The 15,567-nt window shown below is 37.8% G+C and overlaps 1 protein-coding gene across 3 annotated transcripts in view; it reads left to right on the plus strand.

Moving 5' to 3' along the window:
- The window catches only part of Cad86C (Cadherin 86C), a 604,661-nt gene that overhangs the window by 576,707 nt on the left and 12,387 nt on the right, over positions 1 to 15,567 (plus strand). Inside the window, exons 13-14 of one of the 3 annotated variants that reach the window (XM_065234356.1) lie at positions 9,273 to 9,363; positions 9,785 to 10,071. The exons of 1 other annotated variant lie outside the window; for it this stretch is intronic. In XM_065234356.1, coding sequence (XP_065090428.1) covers positions 9,273 to 9,363; positions 9,785 to 10,071 — 378 coding nt within the window. Of the gene's footprint in view, positions 1 to 9,272; positions 9,364 to 9,784; positions 10,072 to 15,567 lie in introns of those variants that run through there. One more of the 3 variants, XM_065234358.1, reaches the window with a different exon arrangement.

Below are 15,567 nucleotides of genomic sequence, written 5' to 3' on the forward strand. Positions count from 1 at the left end.
TTATTGCGTGCTCTCAACTTAGTGTTCTAGATGCACTTCTATAGTTATTAAATAAGAGCTTTCAATGCCTGTTCCATTTTTGCATTAGTATAATTGTGTGGCAAGTACAATCATATACTCTATGCCCAGGAAAGTCGAGAAATTTTCCAACCCGTAAAAAATCCTAGACCGGATCAAGAATCGAAACCAGCCATCTTCAGCATGGTCTTGGTTTATAACTGCGCTTTCACCGACTGAGCTAAGGGAGGCCCCACGAATTGTAAACCAAGTCTACAGGAATTTTAGACCAAGTCTACAAGGATTTTAGACCAAGTCTACAGGAATTTTAGACTAAATTTATCATGCTTGCAGGTCAAACACAGATGACTGAAAGGTCATGTCCTCAGGAATTGTAGACCAAGTTCACCGGACTTGTGGCCCAAGTCCACCGGACTTGTAGAACAAGTCCTCTGGACTTGTAGACCATGTCCACATGATGTCCACCTATTGAGCTTTTTGACGTTTAATCGGCGCTCACTAATGCATCATTTAAATGAAAAGAGTGCGAGCAAGAGGGAAACAGATTAGTGGGAAAACAAACCATTCATTCATCCCTGTGTACTAGATAGAGAAAGACTATTAAACATCAAAAAGGTCTATTAGGTCGAAGGTCGTTAGGCTGATTGGTCATTGGGCCAAATGGTCATTAGGGCCCATGCATTAATTATGTCACGCTAAATCGAGCAGAAATTTACCCCCCCCCCCTATCGTAACGTTTTTCCTATACCTAATGCATTGCTTGTCACAAAATCTTAGACTCCCCCTCCCCCTTAGAGTGTGACATAATATATGCATCAACCTTTATGGCGAATGGTATAACACCAATGGGTGTGACTTGGAATTTTTTTGGGTATTGAAAAAAAAAATAATACATAGGTACACTGAATTTTTGACGAATAGGGTTTGACAACTTCGTAAGAAAACGACATTTGTATTGATTTATGATTCTTTTAAACATCAACATTTCTGTTTAGTTTTTACTGTTTTCTTGATTTTTGGCACCATGAATAAAATAGGCAATCGCATTTTGTTCTATCTATTAGAAGCTGATCATTCTTTTCTCACAACAATCTCTCCGAAACTGACCGATTGTTTACTTTGGCTAAGAATTGTTATAGTAGTTTTATCTTCTTCTTATTCTTCTTCTTCTTCTTCCTGACACTAGGCGGAATAGTTATAAGTGCTTTAGTCCAACAGCCTTATGTATCGTTTCATTATCTGCTAGTTATTCTCAGTCAGTTCAGACCTTCAAATGTTCTTCACAAGTGTTGAGAAATTATTTCCCGAAATTCGGCCTAATGACCATTCACTCAAATGACCGTTCGGTCTACAAACCATTAGGTCTAATGGTCTTTGGCCTAGTGACCTAGTATCGGTGTAGAGCCATTAAGCCGAATGCCAGTAGGCCACACGCCATTTGCCCGAATAGGGCATTACGCCGAATTTTGAAAAGAATGACAAAGAACTTAGAGAAATCATTGGAACAAATTGTCAGCACTCAGACCAAACTTTATCAAGAACCCGGCCTCCATACTCCCCCAAGAGTGTACATGCTAGAAAATATTTTAAAACCGCGCTATAAAAAAAAAACGAAATCTTCAGGGCTTGGCTCTGGGACTTGGAAGTTTAGAGATCATGGGCGTAGAAAATCAGATCAAAGACTTGGAAAGTTTTTCGAGATTTCGCATGAAAGAACATTTTCAGCTGAAGAATTTTAAGCCTATAATCTCCTTCTTTAAAATATTTGAATTTCGAAAATGATCATCTGAAGATATGTCTAGTTTAAAAAGGTTAAAAGCAGATTATTGCATCTTTGAACCATGAGCGGTTCTTTCGAGACATATTGTAGCAAAGATTTCTGGCTCGTTGCATGATTTATGGATCAATATTTTCATAAACCAGATCAAATCAGTTACCATACGATGGAAAGTGAATAACTATGAACTTAAAGTTTATTGTAATGGCCCAATCCGCCTACACCAAGGTTGAAAAAATCACCAGCATTCACTATGAAATGAATGTTTCATCCATAGTGAACTTTGATGAATTTTAGTGATTTTTTTCAGCCCTGGCCTACACACTAAAATATGGTAAATATTCACTTAAATTTGACACTTCGCAAATAAATTAAGATGTTCGAAAATCCCTCTGTTTTTGATCGGCCGATTTTCGAAAAGGTGTATGTCAAAATTAATTCCTTGTCTGTCAGAAATAAGTCTGATGGAATAGCCCGGGGGGAGGGGGAGCTGTTGTGTTGTAAAATCAGCCTACTGATCATTTATGTAAGAAATTGGTTCCAAACGTAAACAAACCCTGTAGGTTTCTTATGGCTTGCTTACGTTTGGAACCAGTTATGCAAGGTAGGCGACGATTGTTCGTATTTGACAGCCACTTCCCCCCTTGGCAATAGCAGGTTCATTTGAAAATTTTCCATCTGTCAAATTTAAGTGAAAATTCACCAAATGGAACACAGTCTAATAGCGAATTTGTTTTTTATCGGGGTTAACACCAGTTCCAATCCAGTGCGAAACCGAACTTTTTATCAGTGTGAACCTCAACCTGAGCTGGGTTTTAAAAACAAACGAGCAAACTGACGTTTGTCAGAAAACTAGCAGACCCAATCTTGATACCCGATCCAGGTTGGAACTGAATAATAAACGAATTCGCTATTGATGAATCTACGCGAACCTGCACCAGTGCATGCGACACCTTGGTTTGAAATCCAAAACCACAAAAGTGATGATGTACTAAAAAATATTCCATCCGATTTGACAGCTAGCAAAACGTCATTATCATTTTCACATCATTTCCATCTGCTGGCCGACCGTAACGTAGATTCATCAATTAGTGAAAGGCTTTCGTTAGTTGGTCTGAGCTGTCAAGCTGAAGATTGGTTTAGGGATACACCGATTGTTTATTATCATCACAATCCTTTAGCAACTATCCAAATTGTTCATACATGAGCCCCTCAAAAATGAATCAGCACTGTCAGAAATGCCGAGTGACTTCGTTTTAGGTTGGCTACAGCCCAACTAACACGGAAGCCCAACTAAAACGTAGCCCACTTAAACAGCGAGCGAAATTTGACTGTTTTATTTTCCGAGATTTGCCGAAATCTCAGCAAAAGTGACGTTTAGTTGCTGAGTATCGGAAAATGTTTTGCTGAATCTCTGATCTCAGTAAAATATAATGCTGAGAACTCGGCTGCCGAGCTGGCAAAAACTGCGAAACCGAACTTATTGTCACTGCGAACCTCAACCAGAGGTAGATTTTAAAAACAAACGATCCAACTGACATTCAAAGTGTTTTTTATGTTACTTCATACGCGAAGTTAACGATTTTCAGAGTTGGTTGGAAATGCTAACATGAAGCTTTAGTGTGATGATTTATTAGCTAGAGAATGATCTTTAGAAGAGGGTAGGTGGATAGTTCCGTTAGAGTACGGCAGTATGAAAATTGAATAGAAGTTGAAAATGAGCGAAGGGCCATTAAAGCGACAGTTTTCAAGATAGACGCACATTTTTGCCTAGCCCGTACGATGTACGCGGGGACTTGAAGTATGTCTCCAAGTCCACAGGCAAAAATGTGCGTCCCTCTTGTTGCTCATAAACTGACTGCGGCTGTGGAATAGTTCTAGCGACGTTTTCATCACCTACCCTCTTCTAAAGATCATTCTCTAGCTAATAAATCATCACACTAAAGCTTCATGTTAGCATTTCCAACCAACTCTGATCCAACTGACGTTTGTCAGAAAATAAGCAGCCCCAATCTTGATACCCGATCCAGGGTGGAACTATACAATCAACGAATTTTCTAGAAGTGTGAATGGCAAAGGTAAAGGTCAAATGGACAAAACGTCGTATGACAAAACGTCGAATGTGGGGGACAAAAGGTGTACCGTGGACCCCCGATAATACGAACGACACTTCTAGTAACGCTATGACCATCAAAAAAGCGAGTATCTGTTAACCTTATTTGCAGTTTTGTTTTGATTCTGCGTTCCGTTTCGGATCGTTCAATTTCACTTTGCTCCATTCCATGTGCTAAATGTCGTTTGAGCTACTTTTAGTTTGCAGGGCGTACAGATTAACGGGGCTCAAACTAAAAAGTGTTCAGATTGAAAACGGTCGGATTTCCGGGGTCCACGGTAATGGTCAAAAGAAGGACAATCGGTCGAATGGATACAACCAGAGTTGCGACCTATCACAATCACGATCGTCAAACAGTTGATGGTAGTAACATAGAAGTAACTCTAAAGGCCCACGCACATTAGATCCCAAACGCGTTGCGGCAAAGAGACAGGTAAATATATTGTCTTTCTGTCAAATTTACGCCAACGCAACGCAAACGGATCTAATGTGGGTGGCCCTTAAGACCAGAAGGTCCCGAAGAAACGAGCTCAACTTTTTGGCTCAGCTCTGGTACAATCTTCGGTCCCAAGCTTACCGATGAACCCCTCGAAACATAGGAAAATCCCCGAACCCCTCATTTTATCTGTCAAACTTTCATAGCGAATCAAAACAAACATAGTGTAGTACTGGAATTTATACTAGCATGGGGTACGTTAATCGATTTGCTTGGGACCAATAGGTTAGTCAAGTAGTGAGCCAATTTAAAATCGTTAGTTTCGTATTGATTATTGGTAGTAACGCTTGGTACATTCCTATCAATGTGCTTGTCGAAGCACTCTCCATGACCATCCATCAAGTTGACGAAAAAAGTATTAAGCAACTGGTGAATGTCGTCTTCGGTGGTGATCCATCACCGATCTGGTTATTCCCGACAATCACGACACTCATCGGTGCTCTTTCGGAAGCAGTTGCTGCTTTGCATGCTTATGTGAGTGTATTGGTAAGCAAGCCCAATATCTTCCGTTTCATTTTGCCAGCTCTGTTTGTAACTCACACAGTCGCGCGTGCCGAGACGAACTTGGAATGCGTAGGCATTGTTTTCATTTTGTCCTGTCGTTTCGATTTTTCTCATCATCGTACTGTAGACGTCTTAACTGTTTTCGTTGTGCTTTAGATCATCAGCAGCGAGGTTAACGTGTTGCCTGTGAGCAGCGACCATTACTGGTGATTGTTGTTTGTCATGGCTCTAGCTCTCACTGCGTGACAAAACGTTCTGTCAGCGATAGTCGGTTGATTCGTTGACGAGTGTCGAGTGAGTGTCATGATATTTTGCATCACTGGATACAACATTGAATGATTGGACGGTGACAAAAGTTGAAGGACGAGGATTATATAATGTTTTGTTTATTTGACAATCTTTACCGCATCCTATTAGAATAAATTGAGGTTCGAATACTCTGTGAATTAGTTTTGATAATTGAAAGTCTAGTCATTTCAAGAGTTCTGCTCACTGAGGACACAATTAGCTAAATACTGGAATGAACATTTCAAAAGATCCTATCTTCTCTTAATGGCTTTCTCTGTGGATAACCACAGCTACACAAACAGATATCGCACTATTTTTGCAACATAGTTTGATAAAGGCGGTTTAATCTAGTATCCAAACAGTCACGTCAGTATTTTGGGTCACCTACAATTATGGGCCACTTCCATTAGATAACCCACAGAACTGACTGACCTATAATACTGGGATAACTGTTTCTGCAGCTGAGTTATTTACGAAAGAGAAAGTCGATGCAGAGAATCGATCAAAGCTAATAGGACCTTTTGAAATGTTCCTCTAGATTTGATAATTTCAAGTGTGCTGGTCCAGTGTTATTCGTACCTTTCCTTGAAAAGAACACAGGCACTAGTTTACAGATGAATTCCAAGATTTATTGCATGGGTTTCCAAATGATCTTCGAGTGAAATTCTACGCGAATTCGAAACAAAATTTCTGGTAGATTAAGAAATGAGCTACCGTACACAACACAAACGCGCATAAGGTCTCAAGGCTGAATGTGTTGAAATCCCAACATTGAAAAGACAATTCCCACCATCTTCAATCAGAGGTTGCATGGGCTGATCACACAACACTAGACAACGGACAGACAACACGCAACACACCTAGTAGAACAGTAGGATTTTTGCTTTTTACGATAAGTGCAACTGGCTGCAGCGGGAATCGAACCCTCACTCCCTGAGCCATAGCATGCCTGAAGGAACGGTTACACCGCTAATCACACGACCACAATTCCTCATTATTATCAAATCGCAAATTATACAATCCAGCCAGCTGTGAACATTAAACCGTGCTATACATTCCGTGCTTACAGACAAGCACGTCATGTTAAAAATTTGTTGTGCTCTTTTCAATCTACATTGAAAAAATTGCAATTACTTGATTCATTTTCCTCAGCCTCTTTTTTTTTAACTAGTTCGTTTATTTGGAAGGCTCAATCGCGTTAGCTTTACGGAGCCGATAGTTCATTGTTCTTTGTTTGTAACAAAATTCACTTAATTCTATGTCTAGTAGGAGTTGGGCCGAATACTCGCGGCTTACTCGAGGTTAGAGAGGTACATTGTCGAAGGATAGGATCAGGGGAGGAGCTTGGGGGTAAGGTTTCGTCTGGAGTTCGACCGGCTATGGTGACCATCTCCTCAGCCTCATCGAAACTTTAGTCAAGCTATGAAGGAACGAGAAATCTAATGCATCGGGCTGCAATCTTCGTGGTGGCCCTAATCTGAATAGTGCGGAGTCGATCACTTTCAAATTTCAAGTTATTTTGCTTGAAAAATATTCATTTTCTTGCTTTTGTTTACATCCCCTCATCACCGCTCGCAAATTGGTGCCTTTTGCCAGAGCAAAAATGAAGACTCGCTTGTGACTGTCTTATTGTTTGTTTACAATTGCTTGATTGAGCCAATATGTTGTAATAATAATAACTATAAATATAATAAAATAATAAAAAGCTTTAAACTGATCCATGTCAAGTCAGACGATAATTTTGCTGCTCTCCCTCAGACCCGTTTATTTTGATGTTTAAGTTTCCTTTGTTGAGGATGTCTTCAATGATTAGTGGTTTTGCAATGAATTAATCGTAGTTTTTCAGCAAGCTGCGATTGTTTGTAAAATTCCCATCCCGGCAACCCCGTATTTCTGACACCTTGAATGATTTGGTTGGAAATCGCAAGGATAAATCGGATTGAGAATGACGCGGGAAGTGGCGGGTGTAGACGTTTTATATTCAAAGGATGATAAAATTCCTGTGTTTTAGGGTTTTATAGTGCCCTCAAAGGCAGACCAGAAACCTAGCATATCGTGCTGTGAAAAACAATGGTTTATCAGCGGCCGGAAAGAGATGGAACCGGTGGGAAACATTGTTGGATACCGACTATAGAGGATGATGAATAGACTTCTGTAGTTTGTTTTGTGTGAGTTGCATCATTGTTTGAATTAAGGGTGCTAATGGGGGCTGAATAACTGCCTCTTTCTATTGAGCCCACACTAGAACCTACATTTCGTATTTAGATCAGTAAGTAAACTGCTGGTCTGAGTTCCTCTGGTATATTCAATTAGAGGACGTTCCTGAATATACAGTCAAACAGCACCTAATGTTGTGAACAACCCCAACAAACAATTTAAGTTGATTAATAGTTGAATAAGCTATTTTTTAGCTAAAGAAGCATATTTCTGCCTGAATAAGCTCTTATTTAGCTTTCAATGTTTTTGCAAGTCCCATGGGACTTCAATGACTATTATCCAGCAGAGCTCCCATTTAATTTACAACAACCTAATGCCTACGAGATTGTACCGAAGGTGTGCCAAAGGTGTGCCAAAGGTGTGCCAAAGGTGTGCCAAAGGAGATGAAAAATAAATGACATTGCTTTTGAAACCGGATTTCCATCATCTTTTTTCACGTTGTGAAGGTTTTGAGGGTTAAGGGACCAACGGTCGCACTGATAAAAAGTCAAAAGACAAAACGTTGAAAAACAAAAGGTTGAAAGATAAAAGGTCGGAAGGACAAAAGTTCGTAAGGACACAAGGTTGGAAGGACAAAAGTCGAAAGGACAAAAGATCGAAGGGAAACAAGTGTCGAAAGGACAAAAAGTCGGAACGACAAAAGGTCGGAACGACAAAAGGTTGGAACGAAAAAAGGTCGGAATGACAAAAGGTCATTTCAACATTTTCTCCTTTCGGCCTTCTGTCCTTACGACCTTTTGTCTTTCGATCTTTTTTTCATTTCTGTCTTTTGTATTTCGACCTTTTCTCATAGATTCGGGTTTGGGATAGTATCACTTTGTCAACTCTATGAATGAGCTCAGAAATTTATGATTAAAAGTCCAATTACGATCATTGTTTTCACTTCCATTTAGTAGTATAAGGCCAAAAATGCTCAGCTATGCAGTATTGGCCCATAAAAGTGCCTTTAAACCAGACAAACATTGATCGGAGAATGTCACGTATAGAAAAAGGGTTGTTTTTCATGAAAATCAAATTTTTAAATCGCTATATGTCTCATATTTCGCAACATTTTCAACTTTGGTTCAATATAATCTTTGAATTAACCTGCTAAAATATAGTACACAACACAATATTATATTAAAGTATAGCAGAAAAAGAAAACAATCTGAAAAAAGCTCTGCACAATCAAATTGACAAATATCCGCGCCAAATTAAAATTGAAGCCTAGATAGAATGATTCAAAGTCAGTTATACGTTGTCAACATGATAGATATAGAGAGAATGGAAAGAAGTTTCGACGGGATTTTTTTCATGACCAATTTTTGGTCTGTACATTTTTTTACTACCGAATTTTAATAGTTGTTGTATAAGTAGTTGAATTTAATCATAGTTGATGAATTTTCTTGAATTGGTAGTATTTTCGAAACGTAGGGCGTTATTGAACATTTAGATATTTTAATTTGTTAGAATTCCTTCTTTTTGTGGGTCACATTTTCCCCTTACACTCTACTAACTCCAACTTAACATACTAATACAAACAAGACAAAAGTACGAGCTTTTCTCGCTATGCACACATAGATCTTTATCACCATCTCTTAAAAACCTTCGTCACTGCACCACCACCACCACCACCATCGCCATCATCATGCTTCTTAAACCACCATCACCACCACCACCACCACTTTTGTCACCTGCCTTATCTCACATTCACCACCACAACCATCTCTCAAAGTACCGCACCCAAAAACTAAAACAATAATCGTTATTGTTCTCTTGTTTTTTTTTTTCTTCTCTTCTCTTTTTACATATGTGTGTGTGTATTCTCTCCCCTCAACGTACCGTAAACAAAAAAATACCAAACGTAACGTATTTCGTAGAAAAAGAGTAATTAGAGTCAATAGTATCGAAGATGATGTACATCTTGTTCATAGAGAGCAAGGCATTGGAAAACAGTCAAAATCTGTTCAGGTAGTGATGAGTGATTCCATACTTTCTCTATATTCTCTCCCCTTTTTCGATTATTTTGCTTTGTATCCTCTCTTTGAGTATTCTCTCCCTTTTCTGTCCCGTTTCGAGTATCCTCAAACGCTTTTTCTCAGCCCCTCCTAACCTAACCTATCAACCTAAACGAATGCCACTAACCAAAAAAAAAAAACTAACCCAAAACCGTTTGCTTGCTCTTCATTTGCTACTAACCTCCCCTCTTTAGATAGTTTTCATTTCCAGAAAAAAAATGAAGCGAAAACCTTTACTAAACGAATCTCCATTTTCTCTGTTTTTTTGTTCTCTTTCTTCCCTCTCTTCCCGTCGTTGTATCGTTGCGTGTAAACTGTATAAATGTGTGTTTGTGTGGCTCCATCCCGTCCCTGTCTCGTCCGGCAAACCGAAGGTCGCGGAATGGATGGGACGAAGAGAAGCCTGGTCGGCGGATCGATCGTCCGATTCCCGTACCAAACCGACGCGTTGGGAATTTAGAGGAAGACGACACGCTAACAAAGCACTAGCCGCCGCCGGCCACGACAACCGAGGCAACACGATCGGCGACGACAACGACGACGATGACAGAGGAGGAGAAGGAGGAGGCAGTGGTGGAGCGAGAGACCTGGTGGGAGTCAGCGATAAGAAAACCATGACCGATGGTAGTGGTAAAACGAAAGACCAGACTGTTAAGATTAGGTTAGTAGATCCCCCGTGCTCGAGTAGGCTGGTGGTGGTGCGGTATTAATGCGAGGGTCTGTACGGTGGGGTTCTGTAATTAGTCGTAGATGGTATTGCAATCCTGCGTAGAACAAAAAAATAGCGAGATACTTCTGCTAAGTCTAATTGGTGTGTTGATGGTAGTCGCAAATGTATGTGGTCGATCTTAGCTCAAGATTTGAAAACTGTGAACCTTAGAAGCCTCACGTGGATTACGGATAGCCAGCGAGTAATTTAGATTACCTTTCAATGTGGTTTTCTGGAATTCGAACCCATGGTTTGCTTGATCCGGCTCATATGATTGCATTCTTATACAGCACTGGCGCTGTGGACTTTATATGGAAATCAGTATGGGATAAGCGAACATCTTGTTCATCTTTCGCCATTATGATTTACGGATCTCTAGCGGTCAGAATAATAAGGCCTAGACAACCAGAAATCGTATATCAAAGTACAGACAGTATCGTAAATTGCTACAGTTTAAGTCAACATCGCATATAAGAATAACATACATCGCATTATGTTTAAGTTAAATCGTATAGAATGCAAATTTCCGACTTATATACGGAGAACCAGTTTTACATCGTACTGTATCATAAATTAAATCGGATTACATCGTAATACTTTCCAAATTGAATTTGTTATTACATATTAAATCGTATATAACGTTAAATCAACACGTTTAAAAAGGAATTAAAATTTGCACGTGCATGGCCTCCACTTTTGTATTTTTTTTTGCATTCTATACGATTTGTTTGTTTGTATATATGTTTGTAAATCGCAGAAACAACTTTGAATATACGTGCATTCTGGTTGTCTGGGGTGCCTAGCTGCGATGACCAATTCTCTTCAGCGATTTTCTCTCTGAATTACTACACTTTGGTGAATTTTCCGATTTTGTTTTGGGTCTTAATATCTATAAACAAATCGTACATAAAACCAAAAAATATTGCACCGTGCCAAAACCGAACGGTTTTTAAAAATAATTATTTTTGCTCCTTGTGATTACAATTATTAATAAAAGACTAACTACTAATAACGTCCAGTGTTGGGAAAATATAAAAAATCAAATCTTACAAATGACCATAATCACGCCTAATTTTCGAAGACAAAAATTAACCAGCAAACAACTGCGGATGATATCGTAGCTCCGAATATCAAGCTAACAAAACTAACAAGCAACAATTCTCACCAAACTGGTGAGTTTGAATTTCAAGATTTTTGGTACACTCGAACGCGACCGGAACTTCCATACCTGCTGGCAGTAGTAACTTTGTGTCTGCCATCGGTGAAGAGAGAGAGATCGAGAGATAGCAAACTATATTTTCCCTTGCTAAGAAAACGATGTCCAACGGAATCATTGTTGTGTCGATTCAACTATCTGCGACAATTTCACATGTTGTAAATAGTCTCGCAATATCAAAGGATATTGTAAAATCAACATCATGCACTTTGTTCCAATATCACGCGTGATATTGAGAGCGTATGAGAGCGAAAAAAATATCATTTTGTTAATAGATAATCGATAACGTCTATATTATAAAGATGACATCAAAATCAACGAAATCACAAATCCCAAATTTTCACGATTCGATTTTCGCACGGTTCGATTTGGCAAAACTAAATTTTCAGGCTTGTGGCCAAAATCAAACAGGTACTGCACATATAAAAGTAGAGGCATGGACTACACGCAGGCAAAAGAACGTAAGAATTCCATAAGAAACACTTATGGATTTGAGCCATAAGAAATGAGTGTGAACACTTATGAATTTGAGCCATAAGAAATGAGTGTGAAGTTCATTGATTTGCCTTATGAAAAATAATGTTGACAGTAAATAATAAATAGGAGCAGACTGGATCCGGAAAATGGACGTTGAGGTTAAGGGGCCCGTGTGTTGACCACTCGTCTTTCAACGCTTGGAAATAATGAAATGGTTTAAGGCGTATAAGAGCTACCTCATGTTACCCGAAAAGCATTCATAAGTCACGCTTATGAAATTCATATATGTTGTTCATAAGTTGAGCCTTATGAAATTCTGAGGTCCATTTGTCTCAGTGTAAGGCTCTGAACAATTTGGTGGATTATTTTAACTTTTGGGTAAAATATGACAGATGGAAAGCTATCGATTCACCCTACTATCCGAGCGTGGTTACTTCTGACAGACGATTTTCGGGATGCCTACCGATTCACAGACGAAAGCTTAAAAGCTTCCGATTTTTCACTTTTCCTACCGAGAATCGCAGATTTTTAGTTATCTTGAAAAATGTTCAATACCTATGTTTTGTTCCAATGTTCCAAGTAGTCAGAATTAGCAACAATAAGCACTTTTTACAAACGAAAGTAATCGTTTGAAACTATTTTACATAGAATAAGTGTACCAGTTTTGGTACTAGTTGTCCAGATTTTTGGCCCTATGGCCTTAGTAAAATTTGAAATAAATGTTAATGGCTTTATTTGCGTAGATTTTTGTTAAAACAAATGTTTTAACCTTGTAATAAAAATAATTGGAAAGAATGTTAAAAAATGAAATTTAAGATAAGGCCAATTTAACGACCACTAGGGCCCAAAACTGGTACACCTACCCTAGTTATGTTTCTAGATTTCTTAGAAAACTTTCGACTTTTTTCAAATGTCAACAGAATATTTCATGCTGTATTATGACACTCATAAGTTGACTTACTAATAGCACAATGTTAGTTTCATTACACCTATTCAACGCAAACATAAAATCTTCGAATGGTTTACATTCAATTACATTCAGTTATCGCAATTTATTACGTAATGAATCGAATGGAATTCAACCAGGTCGAAGAGACTAAGAAATATTACATCTGTAAATATGCAATATTATTGGTTAATAACGCTCTTGATTGACTTCTGACCGGCTTGAAAATACTAGTTAAGAAAAACTAGCCCCCTGTAAGCTAGTCGAAAAAAAAGGTCGCATTACCCGATGTCCAACATACAAGGTCTGCAACCATTGGCGTAGCTAATGGAGGTGCCAAGGAGGCCAGGCCCCCTCCAGAATTGTTGGTGTTTTTTTTTTTGAATCACCGGTATTTTGTCAAGCTTGTTAAGTTCGATGCTACTAATAAAATTAATAAAATTGGACCACTAACAAAGATTTTTTTGAAGTCCTTTATGATGATTAATTTTGTTATGTTCTGAACTAGAAGAAACAATTTTGAGAAATTTTATTAAATCAAATCGATGGCAATAAGACGTCTTCAGGCTCTACAAATTGGCCATGAGCCCTAGGATTTTCCTTTGACTTGTGGGAACTTCGTAAAACTTCAAATAGAAGTTCAGGGAAGATCGTAGAAATTAAGTAAACTTGGTATAAATTCTGGGAACTTCATAGACCTTCAGAAAAAATTGTACACATTGTGAAAAGTTCTGAAAACTGCGTAGAAGTAGAGAATTCATTTAAATTTAAAGAACTTCGTAGAAGTTAAAGGAACACTATTTTATTTTAGGGAAGCTCATTGTTGATCGGGAACCTCTACATAATTTCAGATTTTTTAAAGCGTCATGGACTTGGAATAGTTGTGGAAATTACGCACAAAATTCCAGAAATTTTGTTCATGTTCGCAGAAAATCAACGAAAAACGTAGAAGTGCAGCAAGCTTTGTAGAAGTTTTTAGAATTTCGAAGCACTTTGAGGAGCTGCGTAAAACTTCAAGTAAGTGTAAGGAATTATGAAAAAGTTTAGGGAATTTTGTAAAAAATCTAACAATAGATCAATAAACTTCTAAGAACTTCAGGGATCTTCGCTTCAGTTTAGGGAATTTCGTTGCCGTTTGTCATATATCTTACTCCAAAAAAGCTCCATGAACTTCTTGGAGGTTTTGGGAACTTCGCTAAATTTCAAGGAACTTTCTATGTGTTCTAGATATCTTAGGTGTCTTTCCAGAAGTACAAAGATGTTCAGAGATCTTTTTAAAATTAAGAGATGGAAAAAATATGGAAATTGGAATAAATTCAGGAAACTTCGGTGAGGAAATTTTGGAAAAACTTTGGAGGGTTTTGTAGGTGTTCACTGGAAACGTTGCAAAAGTTAAACGATATTCTTTCAGATATCCTTCCTAGACAGCAGGCAGTATTCGAAAGATCTTCATATATTTGAAGATATTAGTAAAGTTCACTGGATATTTGGTAGGTTGTAGGTTGATCAGGAAGTATTCAAAAGTTTTCCAGCTAATGGAATCAGATGGAATCTTGAATGATGAATCTTGATTTTATGGTCAGATTTGAACATTCTCTATAGGGAAGACCCGCCCGCATAAACGCGAACCATCACATGACCTTACCGATAATGGTTATAAATTTTTTATAATCCCTGCTAAACTTCAACTGAAATGGTTATGGAACTTTACATGAACGTTTGTGTGATAATGTTTTAACCTTATGTATTGTGGTTTTTTGGAAGCGGACCTTACAAATAATGGGTTGTTAAGAACCATTACCATTCCAAATTCTTGTTTTCTCCATACATTTTCGGAAAGAGAACTATATTAGAACGTTTTTACTTATGGTTTGAGAACATTAATGGTTATGGTTATGGTAGTCTGTAAGGTCCATTAATGGTTTTGTATTATCGCTCAACTTTACGTGAAATATATTGTGAATTGGTAATCAGTAATTTACAGGCAACCAATTCGCGATATATTCCACATAAAGTTGATCGATGTTACAAAACCATTCATGGACCTTACTGGTTACCATAACCAATACCATTAATGTTCTCAAACCATAAGTGAAAAGGTTTTAGTATAGTTTTCTTTCCGAAAATGTATGGAGAAAACAAGAATTTTGAATGGTAATGGTTCTTAACAACCCATTATTTGTAAGGTCAACTTCCAAAAAACTATAATACTTAAGGTTGAAACTTTATCATTAAACGTTCATGTAAAGTTCCATAACCATTTCAGTTGAAGTTTAGCAGGGATTATAAACAATTTTTACCATTGTAGGTAAGGTCAATTTATGGTTCGCGCTTATGCAGGCGTGCCTTGGTGATTTAGCTATATTGTCAAAAATTTGGGCAGAAATTTCAATTTCTGCATTTACCTAATATGTATAAATTTCTTTCAAAAAAGCTCTTCCCTGTTTAAAGTACGTGTGAATAAAAAATTAATACCAAATGGTTTAACCACAACCAACTTAATTTAAAATATAAAAAATATCCCTACTTTTGGAAAAATAAGTTAAATTACTATCGAGTCAAAAGACAAAGGGACACAATCATTCAAATTTCGAATTTATTCCTTTCGATTACAATTATAGTTAAATTTTGATTTTATTATAGCTCCGAATGTTAATTAGTCCCATGCATCAAATAAAAAAATGTACTGCATAAATGCTTTATTACTTTTTTTCTATTCAAATATCAGAATCATGACATTCAAAATCCGGTATCTAAAAAACCTGATGAAATTAAATATTAACCTGTTTATTCATAATTTTTGCCACAT

The sequence above is a fragment of the Ochlerotatus camptorhynchus genome, unplaced genomic scaffold, assembly GCF_037179485.1.
Source record: "Ochlerotatus camptorhynchus isolate MF236.1 unplaced genomic scaffold, CSIRO-AGI_Acam_v1.1 ptg000433l, whole genome shotgun sequence".
NCBI classification, from domain to species: Eukaryota; Metazoa; Arthropoda; class Insecta; order Diptera; family Culicidae; genus Ochlerotatus; species Ochlerotatus camptorhynchus.